General features: G+C 36.5%; 1 protein-coding gene across 4 annotated transcripts in view; it reads left to right on the plus strand.

The window, feature by feature from the left end:
- The window catches only part of cdk14 (cyclin-dependent kinase 14), an 891964-nt gene that overhangs the window by 458563 nt on the left and 414231 nt on the right, over positions 1–19170 (plus strand). For all 4 annotated transcript variants that reach the window (XM_039736967.1, XM_039736966.1, XM_039736968.1 and 1 more), the window contains one exon: positions 14903–15026. In XM_039736967.1, coding sequence (XP_039592901.1) covers positions 14903–15026 — 124 coding nt within the window. The remainder of the gene's footprint in view (positions 1–14902; positions 15027–19170) is intronic.

Here is a 19170-nt window from a genome sequence, read left to right on the forward strand (position 1 = left end):
CTATCTATCTATCTATCTATCTATAATATTGTTTTTTAAGTCTATAAAGGTAAGTCCAATGATAAGGGAGAACAGAAAAAATAAAAAAACACTTCAGATAAGCTGGAGAGAAAAGCAAAATCTGCAGGGGTTCCAAGGCCATTTGACTGCCCAGCCCTGCCTGGGCATACTGTGTAACATAAATGTTCTTAAATAGTACCTTATTATTTTTCAGGCTTCATCCCAAAGGTTTAAATGGAGTGGGTCTCGGACAGTCAAGGCACCGTGCTTTGAGCAGGTGGGGGTGTCTTCACAGAAAAACCAGAAAACAAAGCAGAGAAAAGTACAGATTAATAACAATAGCAAACCCATGAAAAATATGATAATTTTATGTTTGTATAGTCTATTAGGACAATAACTAAAATGTAGCTACAAAAATGCTCATTAAAAACGTGATCCACAGTATTAGCCTCTATTGGTAAAGTATTCCAAATTTTTGGTGCATAACAGCAAAAGGCCATCTCACCACTTCCTTTATGCCTAGCTCTTGAAAAAATACACAGATTACTACTAGTAGGTCAATGGTTATGACTATAAAGGTATGGGGATGGGCATTCCAAACTAAAGGAAGGAGGAAAATTATTTAAAGCTTTATATACCATTTCCAAAATTTTAAGGAAAATTCTAAAGGATGCAGGTAATCAATGTAAACTGGTGAAATGTACTCAGATTTTCTTTTTCTAGAATTTCTGCTGCATTCTGAATTAATTGCAAGTGATTGGTGTCTTTCTTAGGTAGTCCTGTTAGGAGTGCATTACAGTAATCTACTCGACTAAATATAAAAGTGTGAATTAACCTCTTAGTATCATGCAGTGTTATAGGAGGTCTAACTTTTGCAATAAATTTTTAAAATTTAAAAAATACTATTTTTAAATAGAAAAATGCAGTCTTAGTAATGTGGTTAATGTGTGATTTAAAGTTTAGGTTGGAGTCCTTGATTGCACCTAAATATTTTACTTCTGCCTTGACTTTTAATGGTAAGGGATCAAGTTTATTTCTAAGGCATTCACTATTTTCATTTTTGGCAACAATTAAAATTTCTGTTTTTTTCCTTACTTAGCTTGAGAAAATTACTACTCCTCCATTCAGAAATACAAGAATGACAATGAATCAGAGAGCCTAGAGTATCAGGGTCATAAGGTTATATAGAAACGTAAAGCTGTGTGTCACCTGCATAGCTGTAGTACTTTAACTTATGTTTCGATTGATTAATTGAGTTAACAATCCTATGGCTTGCTCACTTACTAGCCTCACATCACCAAGATACTCTGAAAAATCATGGCTGGATGAATGCCTTGCTTTTGAGCATTCAGCCCTGCTTATCTTCAAGCTCAATTGACACTGAATGAAATTGAGCATTTATACACCTTCCTGCTAATTTTGTGTGGAAAATCCAGTTTCTATCAGGAAATACCCCTTAAAGTGTGTTATATTACATCATTAATGCTTGATCCTAATTAAAAATGAAAAGCACCGTGAACTCCACTTGTGCATCTACCCTTCTGTTAGAGATAATTGATTATAGTACCCGCTTTTAGCTCAAGAGACTAATGCTAGTGTTTACCAGTATTTCACCACAATCCATTTATTGTGATCTCCCCAGGCAAACCCATAAGGCCACATGCGACACACAAACATAATGTTCTACCATTCATTTGTGACGCCTATTTAACGTCACTGACTTATGGTTTTTTATTTTTGGGGTTTTTTTTATATACGTATTAAGATTTTTTTTTTGCATATACCTCATTTCTTGTTCTCATTAAATCATATTTTGTCCCTCGTACCAATACTGGTAGATTAATATGGTACAAAATACAAAAAGTACTTGATAAATCCAAAATATATTATTAGTCATATCAGGATAGTTATGCAGATAGCCAAAATAGGCAGCTTGCGGTATATTAAATCTTTACCACTAAAACATATCCTCAGCTCTACTTCAGAAGGACATGTGAAGTACAGTAGCAACAGTCTTAAAGTGCCTCTGTCACAGGTTTAAGTGATAATCCTGTTCAGTTATACCACCTCAAGTGACCTAGCTAGTGCCTCTCTTTTAATACATTCTCATTTTTAAAGGGTTTATTTAATAATAACTGTTATTGTTTTTCAGTGTTAAATAAAGCAGGATAAAGGATTGATCTATCTTGCTAGCTCAATCAGAATTCAAGAGGCAGATAAGCTGAGCTTGAATGCTGCTTTTTCTTCTTCTGTTTCAAGCAATATACTCATAAAGGGATTCAAGCCCAAGATTGGAACTTAGGTTTGGGATTGATGTTGTTAATAAAGCTGACTACGCTTGACTGTCTCTGCTCATTTAGGACAATTCACTCCATAATTCAATATCAGATGTGCAGACAAAGAAAGAAAATCAATTGTGAAATAGATTAAGTACGCTGGAGCAAAAACACATAGAATATTTCAGTTTAGTGCAAACTATTTTTAAAGCATGAGGCCTGAAATGGTAAATAAATAAATAAATAATAAAAGCAAGAACGGAATAAGAGGTGCACATTGTGCTTTATTCTGTGATTATCCTAACTTTCTTTTCAGTTTTCATCTTCCAGTATTATGTGTTCTGTATCATAAATATTAGGAGCTTATGCCCCATTTAATGTTGAATTGTGTTTTACATCTAAAGTTGACCCAGAAAGAATTAATCTGATTTCAAAAGGCCATACAAACTGTAGCAAAATTACCAAAAGCTTATGAATAATATTTTATTTTAAATAAAGTTAATCACAATAGCAAATGGTAACATAATGCAACTATGTAAGTGTACAGTTCATGTGAACAGTATTAAAGTAAGCAAAGACTGATTGATTGATTTTTTTTATACTTAATTGTTGTACTCTCTTTAATAATCCTGTGGGAAATTCAAAATGCATACAGCAGCAGAAACATAAAAAACAAGGATACAGACTCACAGGACAGAAAATGCAGCCAATCAATCGATAAATAAGTAAATAAATAAATAAACTTAACATGTACATTGGGTCGAAACACTGAATTGCCTGATAGCAGTGGGCAGAAAAGACACCCAGAGGCACTTCTTAGCACACCATGGTGGAATGAGCTTGTGACTAAAAAGTGCTCCAAGACAGTGCCTGTTGGAGGGGATTGAAGGGATTTCTCATGATGGCATCCAATTTTACCATCATCCTGTTTTCCACAATGGCTTTCAGTGCCTTCAAGGTTCGCCCTGTGGTGGAGCAGGCTTTCCTGATAAGTATTTTCAGGCATTATGCTTCCTTTGAACTCAAGTTGTTTCTACAGGAGACTGCAGCGTAGAACTCCACAGTGGCTACTATGGACTGATAGAACACTTGTGGGACATTTTGGAATATTCGGGGACTTTGTGATTAGGACCTCTGTAGTTCACAACACTGTCTATCTATCTATCTATCTATCTATCTATCTATCTATCTATCTATCTATCTATCTATCTATCTATCAAATAAAGGCACAAAGATCTAAAGCATAATGCAATTAGTTCTGTCACAAGCTACTTCCACTGCATAGAGTGAGGCATTCATGTACTGTAGCTTGTAGCCATGCCTTGTCAAATATTGTTGCTTATTCCTTAGCCCAACATTCCAAAAAGAAGGAAACAGTGGCTTGCAAAAGTATGGGCACCCTTGTTTAAAATGCCTGTTGCTGTGAATAGTTAAGTGAACAAAAGATGACAGAAAAAAAATTAAAAGAGCCTGAAGCAAAAGTTTGGGCAACCAACACAGTCAATATTTAGTAAGACTCGCTTTGGCAAGGGACATTATGTTTTGGGTCCATAATGACACCGCCATGTTGCACCTCAGACTGTCCAGGAGCTCAGATCTAGGATGAGATACCCCAGGACACCATCTGTCATCTCATTACGAGCATGCCCCCTCCCGACGTTTTCCGGCATGCATGCAAGTACCTATAGGCCATACAAACTACTGAATACAATCTGGAGTTGCTGCAGTGAAATTTCGGCAAGATGGACAAGCTTGCCTCATCATTTTTTCACTTTGATTTTCGGGGTGACTTTGAATTCAGCCCCTCTGTAGGTTGATAATTTTCATTTCCATCAACTGATGTGTCATCCTTTCATTCCTAACACATTACCCAGTCCATATCAGCATAGAGATCAAGCATGATTTTTTTCTTTCCATTGAGATCTGATGTGTTTTCAAAGTGTTCCTTTAATTTTTTTGAGCAGTTTATAAACATATAACAGAATGATTGAAAAGGAGGAATATTAAAAAGAAAAAAAAAGAAAATATCTGTTTTGTGAGGCATTATGCAGGCATATTGCTGTTGATGTAAAGGAGCCCCAGTAGCATATCTTGACACACTTCTGAATAATTCATTGACTGAAAATACTCTGTGTTAATGTGACAAAGAGAAGATGTGCAGTATTGTTTATAATGAAACTTAGTTTTATTTTAATTCTTTCCTTTGCTACTATCTCCAGGGGGTCCAGAGGACGTCCCATAGCTGAGGCTGCCCTTTTAGCTAGCTTGTTGATTTTGTGGGCCTCTCTTGAAGTGATGTTATTAGCCCACCACATTACACTGGCCATAACAGAGTTATTAGAAAATGGGAAGGATAACACTTCCCACTTTAAAGGAATGCAGTTTCCTATGGAAAAAGAGCCTGCTCTGCCCTTTCTTATATTCTGCAGTTCCTCTGTGTTATAAGACAAGTCCAACCTGTCATTTATGTGAACCCCCAAGTACTTGCAGGAGTGCACCACTTCTACATCATCAAGTCTATGGTTGAACATTTTGTTAGGTGCCCTGCCTTCTCTTATAGCGTGGCTTTGTTGAAGTCATTTGCCACTGACACATATGTCATGTTGCCCAGCATTATGCCATTCCCTCCACCACAAAATAGTTGCAACCATGGTTTTAATCCATGTAAAATGACAACTCTTGTGTGAAAGAATTATGGAAAAAAAGATGTCACCAAAAAAATAAGAAATCAAAACATAAAGAAATAAGAATTCAAAATTAATTTGAATAAAAGTATGCTTTTTCTAGTGAACTGTCTGGCACACAATATTAGACTGGACACCTTCCCACCTAGAGGTAAACATCACAAATAAATATAAAGATTTTTTTCAAGAAAATTTTGCTATCTGCATGGAAAAAATGAAACAAGATGTGAACAGATGGTCTACCCTCTATTTCACATTAGCTGGGAGAATCAGTACTGTCAAGATGAACATTCTTCCAAAGCTTCTATTTCTATTTTAGAGTATCCCCACATACATTAGCAAATTGTTCTTTAAGAAATTAGACTCAACTATAACCTCAGTTATTATTTAATGTGAATCATCCACTCATCCAAAGAGTGACTCTACAATGACCGAAAGCAGAAAGGGGCATGACACTATCTAACTTTCAATTGTATTATTGTGTGGTACATATACAAACTATAAAGACCTGGGGCCTCATGTATAAACGGTGCGTACGCACAGAAATGTTGCGCAAGAACTTTTCCACGTTCAAATTGCGATGTATAAAACCTACACTTTGCGTAAAGCCACGCACTTTTCCACGGTACCTCATGCTTTGTCGTACGCAAGTTCTCCGCTCCGTTTTGCAAACTGGCGGCACCCAGCGTCAAAGCAGTGCTACTGTTCTTGTGTGATTACTCATTATTTTTATGACGCGGCTTTATAAATACACCGAAACTAACCGCATATTGTTTATTAGTGTAATGCATCTGATTGTAATTAACTCGTAACAATATAATGGTCCAGGGAACAGCCATAGTATTCCAAATACCATAACTGCTTTAGCGTTGTTACTCTCACTTCTTCTTCTTCTTCTTCTTTCAGCTCCTCCCTTTAGGAGTTGCCACAGCGGATCATCTTTTTCCATATTACTCTCACTGCACGACTCGGAGTATTTATATCACTGTATCTGAGTGTGAATCACAGCAGCAGCTGATCGGAAAGAGAATTATCGGTATACAGCTTTAAGGACACGCTGTCTCAGCCACTGCAAAACGTTTTAAAGCCTTTCCTGTACAGACCTCGCGGTTCAGAAACAGTTTAATCCCAAGAACTTTAAATGCACTCAATCAATTGCTCCTTGTAGAACGGTTTGTACTTATAAGTACAATCACCCCACTGTAAACTTGCACTACAGTTATAATATCTCACAACCTGGGCCACTTTATAAAGCGCGTATTTACATATGATGACATATCATTTTTAAGGTGAAATGCAGCAAAATATGTTTGTTAAATTATACACATAAAACTTTAACTTCATTTAAATAATCTATATTCTTCACTGGGAGTGTCGTGAAGGATAGAATAATTAAACATGTACTACGAAGATATTTCAATGTTCTTTAAACGTTTTGAAGAATTGGCGCTAAGCTTACAGATGGCTTAACTTCTATTACAGAGCTGATTGTATGGCGATCGGTTACTTGGGGAAAGAAAAGCACTGACTGCAGTGACGGCTACGCCAATATATATTGAATATAAAACAGAAAGAGAAAATAACAACACAGCTAAAAACGCAGTGACAAATTTCGACAAAAGATAAATGCTTGTCATGAGCACGAGGCTCATGAAACACATGTTTAATAATGTGCTTTAGCTCCTATCATCATGAAAATGACATCACGTATACATCTCAGTATTTTAGTTATTCAGAGAGCTGTAATATCACAAATGTAATGGACTCTGTGTCCAGTTGGAGGAAGAGAGCCAGTTTAAGAAGCAAGTAGTGATTCACACACATAGATCACATACGAGTAGAAGATCAAATACAAAACAAAGCATTTAACGTGCTACTTTAATTACGATGTGATTTGAGAAACTGGTTAATTAAACGATTTTAAGATGAAGTTTATAATGTTCTACTAAATGACAAAATAAACTACGTGATTAAAGTGGAAATGTCGAGATTGAAGTTGACATTTCGTGCTTTTTCCCCACTGTGTGCCTTTTTTCTCTGTACCCTAATAAGCTTTCATATGACACTCAGACAGTGGGCTTACAACTCGCTTTCACGCGACTTTGATATGTGACTTCTTTTTATTTCCGGCACTGTGCGATTTTGTGGATGTGAGCTTTCAAGTTTCTCCAACACGCTATGCCACTCGATCAACTTCCTTTTGTTGATTATACCACGGCTTATTTGAACAAATAGTATGTTTTTCCTTTGCCTCCACTTGGTATTCGCTGAAATTCTTATATTTCCCCCCGTGCTTTTCCCATTGTCTTTTCACAGAAGGCTGCGCTTAAGGGCGATTTATATTGATTTTCATATTCAAAGAGGCGTAATTCTGGGAGGATTTGGGCGTTACATAATGCGTGCACGAGCGTTAGTTTTCACGCTGATCGGGATTTATGTAGCGGAAGAACGTGGAAGTTGGAGTACGCACAGATTCCTGCATCTGGATTTTTCTGTGCGTAAGCACATTTCGGCTTTTGTGCTTACGCCATGTTATAGTGCGAGTTCTACGCACGGCGTTATACATGAGGCCCCTGGAAATTGAAACTAAATGATTAATATACACAAGCCTGGTCTGGAGTAGAAATAAAATCTTACTGTACTTTTTTATATGCCCTGCTTTGTGCCTTAGTAAATACAAATTATCATAAATATACTAATAATCCAATCACTGGATTGTCCATCAATCACTCAGAACATGGAGCCAGTGTAAGAAGCACTTTAAGGCAGAGAAGCTCTTATCTGTTTTGTCTTTACATGATAATCACCTTTTTCTGTCCTCTCAAACATACACAATGTTTAATGTATGGAAAACATCCAGGATTAAAACACTTAGAAGATTGTATATAGATAATGTCTTTGCATCTTATGAACAATCACGCTTCAAATTTAACTTCCCATCAACACAATTTTTCTACTAGTTTCAAATCAGAAGTGACACTAAAAGGAACCTGCCCGATTTTCCTCACCTCCTACCCATTTCGATTCCCGAAAAAACACTGATCAGTCTCAAAAACTCAGACAGCAAATGGTTTTATATTTAGTAACATAAAAACATTTTAAAATCACTTCCTTTCAAAGATCTGGGGGCAGTATGGAAAGGATCTTTGACTTAACATCTCTGAAAAAGAGTGGAAGGCAGCCATGCACAGAATACACTCTAGTTCTACATGTGCAAAGCAGGCAATAATTCAACTTAAAATCTTTTATCGAGCATATTTATCTCTTTGAAATTTTTCCAAAATGTATCCCTGGCAAGATTCAATCTGTGAACATTGCAATCAAGCTCCAGCCTCACTGGATCACATGTTCTGGATGTGCACCAAATCAACATCATTTTGGACAAATGTCTTTGAATGCCTGTCAGATAGTCTTGGTGTCACAATCCCTCCTAATCCACTAACAGTTATGTTCGATGTACTCCCTGACAACCTTAAAGTGGAGAAGAACAATTTGATTGTAATTGCTTTTCCCACACTACTAGCACAAAGACTTTCCTTACTCAACTGTAAGAATTCATCTTATAAGTCAGTGGGTAATTGATGTTCTGTACTGTTTAAAATGGGAAAAAATCAAATTCTCACTTAGTAAATCTCTTCAAAGATTTTTTTTAAATATGGCAAGACCTAATTAATAAAATTTTAGAATGAGCAAATATATCTGGGAAACTGATGTTCTCCCTTCTTTGTTGTTTTTAAAGATTTACTCTTGCTTTTTACTCTACTCTCTCTCTCAGGTGGGGGATTAATTCCAGTTTAAGTCTGACTTGACTGTATGAAATGATTTTTTCTTTGTTGTGAAAGTTAGTCTTGATCGTATGTAATGTCATTTTCATCAAATAAAATTGATTAAAAAAATAAGAAAATAAAAATAAGAATAAATAATATCCTGATCCTGACATGCTTCATTACAATTGGATGACATTGTTATGCCTTTCATTATTTGTTCTTTTTTGCATTTTGTATTTTCAGATGGTATTGATGTGACAGGTGATGCAATACCAGTTGAGTCAAAGTTTGACATCTTGTTAGCCATTTCAACAAATTATAAAAACATGTCTAGTGCAATAACAAGATTGTCAGTTTTTTTTTCTTTTTTTTATTCATTTGAAATTGTTAGGCTCTGTCTTTTTGAAGTATTTTTTGCCATTGAACATGTTTATTTTGGGCCTTATTTCTTTGTTTTTTTTTTCCTTTCTACCAGCATTGTGGTCATTGTATTAGCTTAGAGCCAAATTAAGAAGGTGCTTATGCTGACTACACACAGTCAGCTCAGCTAAGTAGGCCTTAGTGAGCGTCATATAGGGTCTTCATTATTAGCTCCGTTATTCAAGACCAGCTATGCAGGCCTGTGCTGTAAAAAGCCCGGGATCCTACAAACTTTTGAAATTGTCAGGAAATAATTGAAATGTACAGATGTCAGGTAATTGAAAGGGACTACTCTTAACATCTCTCTCCTAGGAGATTTCGTTTTGCTGACATGCTCACATCTTTTGTGCATTAGCAGTGGGAGGAAAAGTAAAAGGAATACCGTTTTGCCGATGTTAGAAGCTAAGCGACTTTGTCTTTCTTGGGAGGTTTCATTTTGCTGACGTGCTGGCCCTGTTTGTGTTATTAGTGGCTAAGCAAGTTTTCTGTTTCTTTGGATGTGGAGTCCTTACCCCGACTCCACCTCTCACTTCCGGGTCGAACAGACACACACACTTCCACGCGTAGATGTTTATATATAAGATAGTGATAGGGCCTGCCAGGGCTTCTAGTACCACATCCAATTTCTGAATCTCCATCTTGCTGGTATAATTACTGGTGATTTATTGACAGATTTTGTCAATATCTACATTATTGCTTATATTTTAACATGCCTGCTGGCCATCACAGCATCAATCTGCTTTTACACATGTCCCTTACATGCACCTTAGCAGCACTGTATATTTAGTAATGTTTATTATTTTAATTTCAGTGGTTTACCATGAATTAAGATGTCATTTAGCCCGAGTGAGCCCTTAATTTCCATCCATCCATTATCCAACCTGCTACATCCTAACTACAGGGTCACAGTGGTCTGCTGGAGCAATCCCAGCCAACACTGGGCACAAAGCAAAAAACAAACCCCGAGCAGGGAGCCAGCCCACTGCAGCCTTTCATTTTGTTTTTATTATTAAATACCGCAATACCTAACATTTGTAATTTAAAAAGCTCCTGAGAACATCCCACATGCCAGAACATTTTCTTTTGTCTGTACCGATCCTTGGCTAAGCCTCAGCAGCTTGAATTAATGCCACTCATGTTTAACTGAACTGTCAGAAATCTCATTTTCAGGTGAATAATTCCTAACCTTGTGTGTTTGCTTTCTCTTCTCTCCTGCAATTCAACTCTGATCTCATGGTTAATTTTTCCCATCAAAAGTTACTTCTCTTTCACACAGTAAGAATTTCCCTGTACTCTGTACATGTGACAGTACTACTACTACCATTTCATAATGTTGTTCGGAAATGTACAAAGGACAATTTGCTGCTCATGCCTTAAAAAGATTTACATCATTTACAGTCACACACAATTAATTAATTTAAACTGATGCATTCTTCACAGACACAAGTTATAAAGGAGCAAAAAAACTATCATATAGGAAGAGTCATCAAGGTCAGTAGTGGCAAACAATGGTGTAATATACTGTAGAACAGAGAAGGGAGCAGTAGACCACAGAAATTGTAGTCTTGATAATGTATTGCTGTAAGTGGCATGTAATGAGACTCCAGTGTGAAAGAGGCTGCCAATCTCCATTAAATCCAGTCATGCATTTAAAGGCCTAAATATGAAAATGGTAACAGACAGATTTTATATTTCAGATATTCAACTTCTGCCTTCCCCAGCAAAACCAAAGATTTTTAATTTTATGCTTAAGTAAACCAGTGAAATGTTTCTATAGAACAGACGCCTTTTTAAGTGATTATCTCAACCACTTTACTTTTAGTGCCCGGTGCCCCATTAAATGCCTGTGAATTACAATTTGTTAATTCATAAATACAGTGTTTTGTTTTATGCATGTCTGTACCAGGTGCTGGTGGGGGTCCTTGGTAGGCTTGATAGCATAAAGCACAAGTCAGGAAACAGTCCTGGGCTGCAAGTCCATCACTTACAGTTCATAGCCTCACTGACAGCCAAACTCACCCCATAAGGCTATTATAAAATCACCATCGAGTCAAACCAGGCTATCTAGCGAGCAGCTATGCAGAACAAGAACAAACATACAAACTCCATACAGAAAGTAGCCAATCTGGCTCTTATATACAAAGTACAGCAATGGCAAAAGTGCAAGAATGCAGTTAAATGGTACGAGAAGGCAGGTAAACTTTTTTTTGGGGCACATGCACCGTCCAGATCTAAATACTAGCGTTGAAGAGTCTATAGCTGCCGGTGGAAGCTGCCATCGTTGTACTTTGTATATAACAGCCAGATCGAATGTTATTTACTGATTTACCTTGGTTTTCTTACTTACTTTCTACAGCATAAAGTCACAGGTAGAGTGCAGAGTTATAGCGTGTCTTTATGTGAAAACAGCAGTATCATACATTTATACTGGCTGTTACAGACTGAAATCAAATTTATTTTTTTATTCTAAAATAGTAAGAATAAGAGCAGCTCACTTCTCAAAATGGACTCGTCAGGGATCGAACTTGTGAAGTTTTGATTACCAGTCGACAGTTGATACCGTTGCACCACCAAAGCAGTAGTAGTAAATGCATGTCAATGTCGCACCCTAACGTGGGTTCTTTTTCTGCAGTTATATTCTTGAATTGAAGCACACTTGTTCTGTTATATTTGTACCTATTGTGAAAGTGTTTATTTGATATTTGGAAATTAGGCTTAACACATTATACACTTCATGTCTACATTCTGTCAATTATTACTAAAACATGAAAAAAGTTTCTGTTTTAACGATGTGTTTACTATACATAGATTGTTGTAGACACGGGACACACATAAAATGCATGTATTCCAAATAACGATATAGTATTTATAAAAGGTGTGATTTTGCTTGACTTCTCACTGTATACGACTCCAAGCAACTGACACAGGTACACAGACTTGAGCTGAGAAAATTTTGCGCCGGCGGGGGAATGTGATAGTAGGCTGCTTGCTGCTTATCAACACATTTAAAGGACAAAAGACTCTTATGGAGAGGTCCGAAGTGATTTAAAGTGGGACGGATCTATGAGTTTTTTTGTAGGCTCTGGTAATTCTAGTGTTAAAAGTAATTATTCTCCTTTATACTAATCTTGAGTGTTTGTGTATTTATGATAACACTGGTAGTCAGTTGTTGTACCTTTGCTTATTTTATTGAATCTGTGTAACAATATCTTATGTTTTTATACATTCCTGTTGCAAACAAATTTCCTTCTGGGATAATAAAGTCTACCCAACTTAACCTAATACGTGAGATACAGATCAGTCAAGGATATAATCAGCACTACATCTCATGCATTCATGTTTAATTTCAATTTCTCTCTACTTTTAGTATATCTTTAGGGCTAACTTTAATATATGAAAAATCATCTCTTTAATGGATACTCACTGAATGCATTAAAGAAAATGTGCACCGTCAGAACACTACTGCAGTGTTTAGCTGTACAATGAGGCACACAAAGTGCTTGATGCTCACATTGTAATTTTTTCATCAGTATATTGTATTTTGATACCTTTGAACTAAATTGACCATGTAAGCTTAGCCATACTGCTGTACCATTAATTATAGATTATAACACCTAGTTATGCTGCTCATGGTACTGTTTCATAGCTGTAATCTTCAGTGAGTTTTTAGGCACTGCTTAATGGACATCGATGAGCAAGTTATCAATTTTTGAAATCTCATATTTTCCTTAGGTGTTCAACCTGAGTATAAATACTAACAGTTATTTTAATATTATATCTAAAAGCAACATTTGCTTATTATTGTAAAATAAAAAAACACTTTCATACCATCACAGACTTAAATTGATTTAATTGTACATACTGTATTTGAACTACAAACAAAACCTAAATTTATATGCTGCAGTGGTAAAAACAAAGCAGTCATATGTGTAAAATAAAAATAAGTTTTTCCCCGCCAAACATTTACAGTTATTTAATATAGTGTAATTTCACTTTTTTGTCAGTTTTCTGTCTTGTTTGAATAATTTATAGGTGTAGCTTCAGAGGGAACTAAGGCTTGTTTTGGAATGGCAGCAACTCCTGCCTCTCTAGATGCACTTGATTCCTGCAGAACAATACTGCCTGTGTTAAATGAACACTTACTGTAAGTGTAAAGACTTTGAATGGTTATTTTAACACTAGAGGAGTGGTTGCCTCGATTGCAGTAACTACAGGGGGATAACACTGCTCTCGTGCAAGATAAGGTCCTTGCTAGAGTCATCATCAATAGGATCTGTGATCACTTGCTCACCTACCAGCGACCAGAGCAGTTTGGTTATACACCTAAGAAGTCTACCATCCATCACATCCCGGCACTGAGGGTTCTCATGGAACGCAAACGCAAATATTGGCAGAGTTTCTTTGCAGCCTTTGTCAATTTTCATAAAGCTTTCAACTCAGTTGATAGAGGTGCTATGTGGGACATTCTGAGAGTTCTTGGGATCCCTCAAACTTGCTGGATATCATGGCTGGCCTATACACTGGTACTGGGAGTGCTGTACTAAGTGTAGGCAGAACCTCTGTGTTTTTCCCAGTTGATTCTGGGGTGTGTCAGGGGTGTATTCTTGCTCCTACTCTGTTCAGTGCTTTCATGGACTAGGTGTAGGGCAAGGTCGTGGGGTCCAGTGGCTCTGGGGCATCTGTTGGTGAAAAATTCACTGATCTTGACTTTGCTGACGATGCTGTGATCTTCACTGAGTCAATGGAAGTTCTGATTGGTGCTCTTAAGAGATTGAGTGAGGAGTCCGAGTGTCTAGGCTTATGAGTGTCCTTGATAAAAACCAAGATCCTGGCCTTTAATGACCTCTTAGGCACAGCCATTGACAGTGTGTCTGTCGACGGGGAGAGTGTCGACCTTGTCGGGTGGTTTCCTTACTTCGTCAACAACATTCATGTCTCAGGTGACTCTTCTTATGAAGTCAGTAGTCGGATTGGGAGAGCATGGGGGATTTATGAAGTCGCTGGAAAGGGGTGTCTGACACTCCTGATATCATTGTAAAAGGCTGAGGGTCCAAGTCTTTAGAGTCCTGGTGCTGCCTGTTTTGCTATATGTTTGAGAGACATGGACAATATCCAGTGGCCTGAGACAAAGACTGAATTCTTCAGATGATCCTTGGGCACTGCTGGTTTGACTTTGTGTCGAATGAACGGATTCTCATGGAGTCCCAAATGAGGCACGTTAACTGCATTGTGAGGGAGCGTCAGTTTCGGCATTATGGCCATGTGGAGACAAATGTGATCTGAAGGTGATCCGGCTTGTATTATCCTTATTGTTGAGGACCCAAATAGCTGGATCACCTGACTACACCAGGTAGATGGTCATTTCTGGAGGGTGGGACTGGACCACGTGTTCTGCCTGTGGGGTTGCCAACAAGGATCCTGAACTGTTTCATCATGTGGTGAGTTCGGCAATGTGCTGTACCAGTGCATGCTCCCCAACCTGACTAACCTGACTGCTAAAATGAGCACCCATAGAAATAAATTGCCAGGACAAATAACAATCATGAAAAATATGAGGAATTTTATGAATTGTCTTACAAATTCTTTTATTAGAATGTTTTGAAATTCCAAATAATTATTTGGTTCAACTAACAGAATAACTATTCACTTCACTTACAAATATATGAGAATATTACCAGCTCTTTTTATGGCAACATAATAAAGTAAAATATATGAATAATGCAGTAATTAATTCATATTTTATTTTGTTTTTCAGTTATTTTTATTTCAATTACTCCGTGGATTGTCCTACATCCATCAACGTTACATTCTGCACAGGGACCTGAAACCTCAGAACCTACTCATAAGTGACACTGGAGAATTAAAGCTGGCTGACTTTGGTAAGAATAAAATTTCTATTTTGTGAATTTATCTTGGAAAACAAATCAAGTTAGATATATTTGAAAACAAAAAAAAATAAATAAAGATTAAGGTTAATATAAATGCTTTCTTGTTCAAAGAAAGTAATTTTAAAGCTGTCACTGCATTAGGTTTTAAGGATATTTAGTTTCTGGATTAATGTTATTAATATGCAATACATTTATCTTTTATGATTGAGGTAGCTAGTATGGCCCTAGTCCACTTGTAAGTCCAGATGTTTGAATTCTATCTTGGTTTTTAGTTTCCTCTCTTGTTCTAAAAAATGTGAAGGTTAAATTTATTGGCAACAGTAAATTAGCCTTTTTGTGCATGAGTTTGCCCTATGATGAACTGATGTCGCATCTGAAAATGTTTCCTGCCTTGGATCCATTGTTTCGGATATAAAAGCAACCTCCAGCAGACCTAAGCCTGTTGTGGGTAGTCTATCAATATCCAGATACATGGAAATATCTAGCACAGGAAAATTAACAGTACATGTGATAAACTGGAGCATTCAAAGCTATTTAATAATTTTGCCAGTTAAAATTATCTAATTAAAATTTAAATACAGGTTCACACATTGACATTGGCATTATTGTAGCTGCTTCACAACTTCAGATACCTGCATTTCAATGTAGGCGAGTTTTTATCTGTGTGAATTTTGCATGTTCTTTGTTATGATACTCAAGTGTGAGTCTTAAGAGGATAAGTGTACTGGAAACTAAATGGAACCTGAAGAATTAGCTGTAAGTACATGGATGAGTATGCAATGGGCTGGTGTCCTGTCCAAGGTTGTGAAGTTCTGAAGGGTTCCAGCACTCAAGATCCCCGTAGGGGAAAAACCAGTTTCCGAAAAGTGAATGGATGGTTGAACATTTAAAATTCAATTAAGAAGAGATTTTATTTAAGGTATATGTATCAAGTGTTGGTATTTACACCTCACACTAGCAAAAATATATAACATTTACATTTTTATTTAATATTTTATACTTTCTCATTATAGCTCTGAGTAAATCCTTGAAGTACAGTTGAGTCAAAAAAAAAAAATTAGCATTCTGCTGTCAGTAAGTGTTTTAGAGAATGGATGCAATACTGAAATTCTGTAGCAACATAAGTTTTGTGGAAGCTTATTTAATTAAGGGAAGAACAATTACACAGTGTTTAGCAGCTCTGTCTGAGAGATTGAGTGCCCTGGGTTTGAATGCTACACCCAGTCACCACCTGTGTCAAATCTGCCTTCTTTCTGTGTCTTTGTGGGATTTATTTCCATAATCTCCATCCAGAAAATATGCACATTAGTTTAACTGGCAGCTCTGAATTGAATATGGTTTTGTGCCTTGAGTGGGACCTGCTATGGACAGTCTAAACGTTTCTTCCTGTCTTGCACATGACCCTGAAATGGAATAAATGGGTCTGAGTGTGTTATCATATGTCAGGTTTACTCAACAGAGCATCGTTTAAAAAATAATTAAAGGTGAATTAAGTATAATTGTGTTGATTTCCAGCTTGCTCATTCTCATATTCAATGATTCATGAACAGTCAGGTCACTGCACTAGGACTCAATGTAATCAGCACAAAATATGCATAGTAAATTGTCTTTAAAAGGTTACCATGCTGGCCCTTGATTTAATAGTGATAGAATGAAAGAGGCTGCATACTCACTCTGTGTTATAGTATGTTTAAGAGTTCATGAATTCTTCTACTTATATTTTTAGAACTCTTTAAAAACTACATTAATGTCACTTCATTCAGAATTATTGAATATCAAAGTATTTCAGCAATTCAGATCATTTTTACTTTGTTAAATTTGCTGTACATACAGAAGAGTGGTGTTACCACAGCTCACCTGAGAATTTTACCCTTAGTTTTCTTTTGGGAGACATGTTAACTTGAATTTAGCTAAGGTAATGTATATTTCAGAAGTTTAGACTGGTGTACACAACTACATAAAATGATAAAGTGTCATGTGCCAGTTATGGAAATATATCTGCATGAATATTTACTGGATATTTTAATATACTATCACTCTGGATAATTAGAATATAGCATGCTCAGAAATTAGAACATGTAATACGATTAAACACTAATTTTAACTAAGCACTTGTCTTACTATGTGATTCTGTACCTAATAAGATTTTTTTTATTTTTAAAGTATACTAGGGGGTTTGCCCACTGCTCGCTTTGCTTGCCAACCCCCACGGCCTGCGCAATGCGCCAGCCACTTTGCGTCTCTGCCGCTCGCATTGTGAAGAGGGGGGCTGAACGCACCCCAAGGAGATGCAGTTGCTCCTCTGAAACCTCCTCTTAAACGGTGATACAATGGGAAACATATACAGTTTGTTATTTACCTCCTCTTTGCTCGATCAGCTTCTGGCTTTCTGCTGCTGCTGTCGTGCCATGTGATCTGCATCTCGCACTGCTTTTCAGACATTTAAAACTCTGTACAGCAGCTGTCATAGTATTTGACTTTTATTTCCAGCCCCGGGCGTGTTTAAATCTCTTGGCCCAAAGTCTTGTCACGCAGGATGTGAGTTCTTGATATTTTTTAGTTTATAATTTAAAAATGAAGTAAGAATCTGGAAATCTAACAACATCACATTAAAGTTAAAGTTAAATTCAGAAAAGAATGATACCAAACATATATATGTATGTTTTAAAATAAGCTCAACTTTAAGCATGACAAAAAACGTAACATGAAAACGTTACATAAAATCGTTGCACAAAATCGTTGCACTTTTAAGCTTAGGATTTTACTGAATGGCACTGTTCCTTAGATAGTTACAACATTAAGATGCACCGAGTCTTATGTGTAACCACTCCACCAACATAAAATGACACCCTGAAAACCAATGTCAAAGACTGAGTGGAGAATTAGCAGTAACAAGCTGTGGTTAAAAAGGATAAAAGAAGAAGAGGGCAAAATGCCAAACTTGTGTCATCTAGTAGCATAATGAATAATGAGCATGGATGGGCATAAACTAATAAAGTGGGCATGACTGAAGGGTGATTATACAAAGGTGGCAAAATGCCATTATGTGTTGCCCATTTGCATAGCAGGGGTGTCGAGGCTTCTTAAGCTACGTATAAAAATGTCTCTGTGGAGAGACCATGGCAGCTTATTGTCTTTATTAAAAGTCTAAACTGAAACCAGAAGGCTTTTAGACTCTGTGTGATTTGTAGTCTTTGGATATTATTGGTTTGGAGTTTTATTCAACGACAATGTCCATCAGTTTAGCTGTTTAGCTTTATTCTGTACCTTGAAATAACTAATGAAAAGGTACATTTGGTGCTTAGTTATATTTGACAAATGCTTTTAGATATGAGACCAAGGGACTTGGACATCATGACACAAAATATGAAAAAATACAAAAAAATAATTTTTTGTCAACTGTCCTGAGGATACATGCAAGTAAGAATTTCATTGTACTATGCATACATGACAATAAAAGTGAACTTGACACACAAGCAGAAAATATGAATATGGATTGCTGGTTATTCTAGGAATAAAAGGAGCAGATATGAGCTACTTGTGAAACTCTGGCAACATGTTCATCAACTGATGCTACCCAGTATCCTTATTACAAATATTGCTAAAACATCACAAGTCCATATATCTCACTTGTCAGGTGTCAACCGTGTATGTTGTTGATGACAATGGAATGGAATGTGTTTATTTGGCATACATTAAACCCTTAATGTATGGAGCCAATTTAACACCATGAGATAGCTGAATGTCTCGACTGATCACATACTGTACATACAAGTATCTTTGAAGCAATGGTATGTGTATCCGGATAAATTCTTTTTCTGCAGAATAATGGTTTATGGAACACAGCTAAGGAAGTTCTGTAATGATTCCATAAACATCACAGCGAATTTGAGCTTGTGCGTAAACTTTCACAGTCCATGGGATGAACTAGAATAAACTATTTGAAGTAAAGATTCATCAACAACTAATTTGCAGTTGTTAACATAATAAATAGATTTAAAATGAGTCAGTATTCCCATGAAACATTTTGAATGCTTACTTCAGATAATATTAAATAGACAGTATTGTGTGAAATATTAATATTATTTTGAGGTCAAATAAATTTCAAATTAAGTATAGCTAACAAAATATACTG

The sequence above is a fragment of the Polypterus senegalus genome, chromosome 15 (genome assembly GCF_016835505.1).
Source record: "Polypterus senegalus isolate Bchr_013 chromosome 15, ASM1683550v1, whole genome shotgun sequence".
In the NCBI taxonomy this organism is placed as follows: Eukaryota; Metazoa; Chordata; class Cladistia; order Polypteriformes; family Polypteridae; genus Polypterus; species Polypterus senegalus.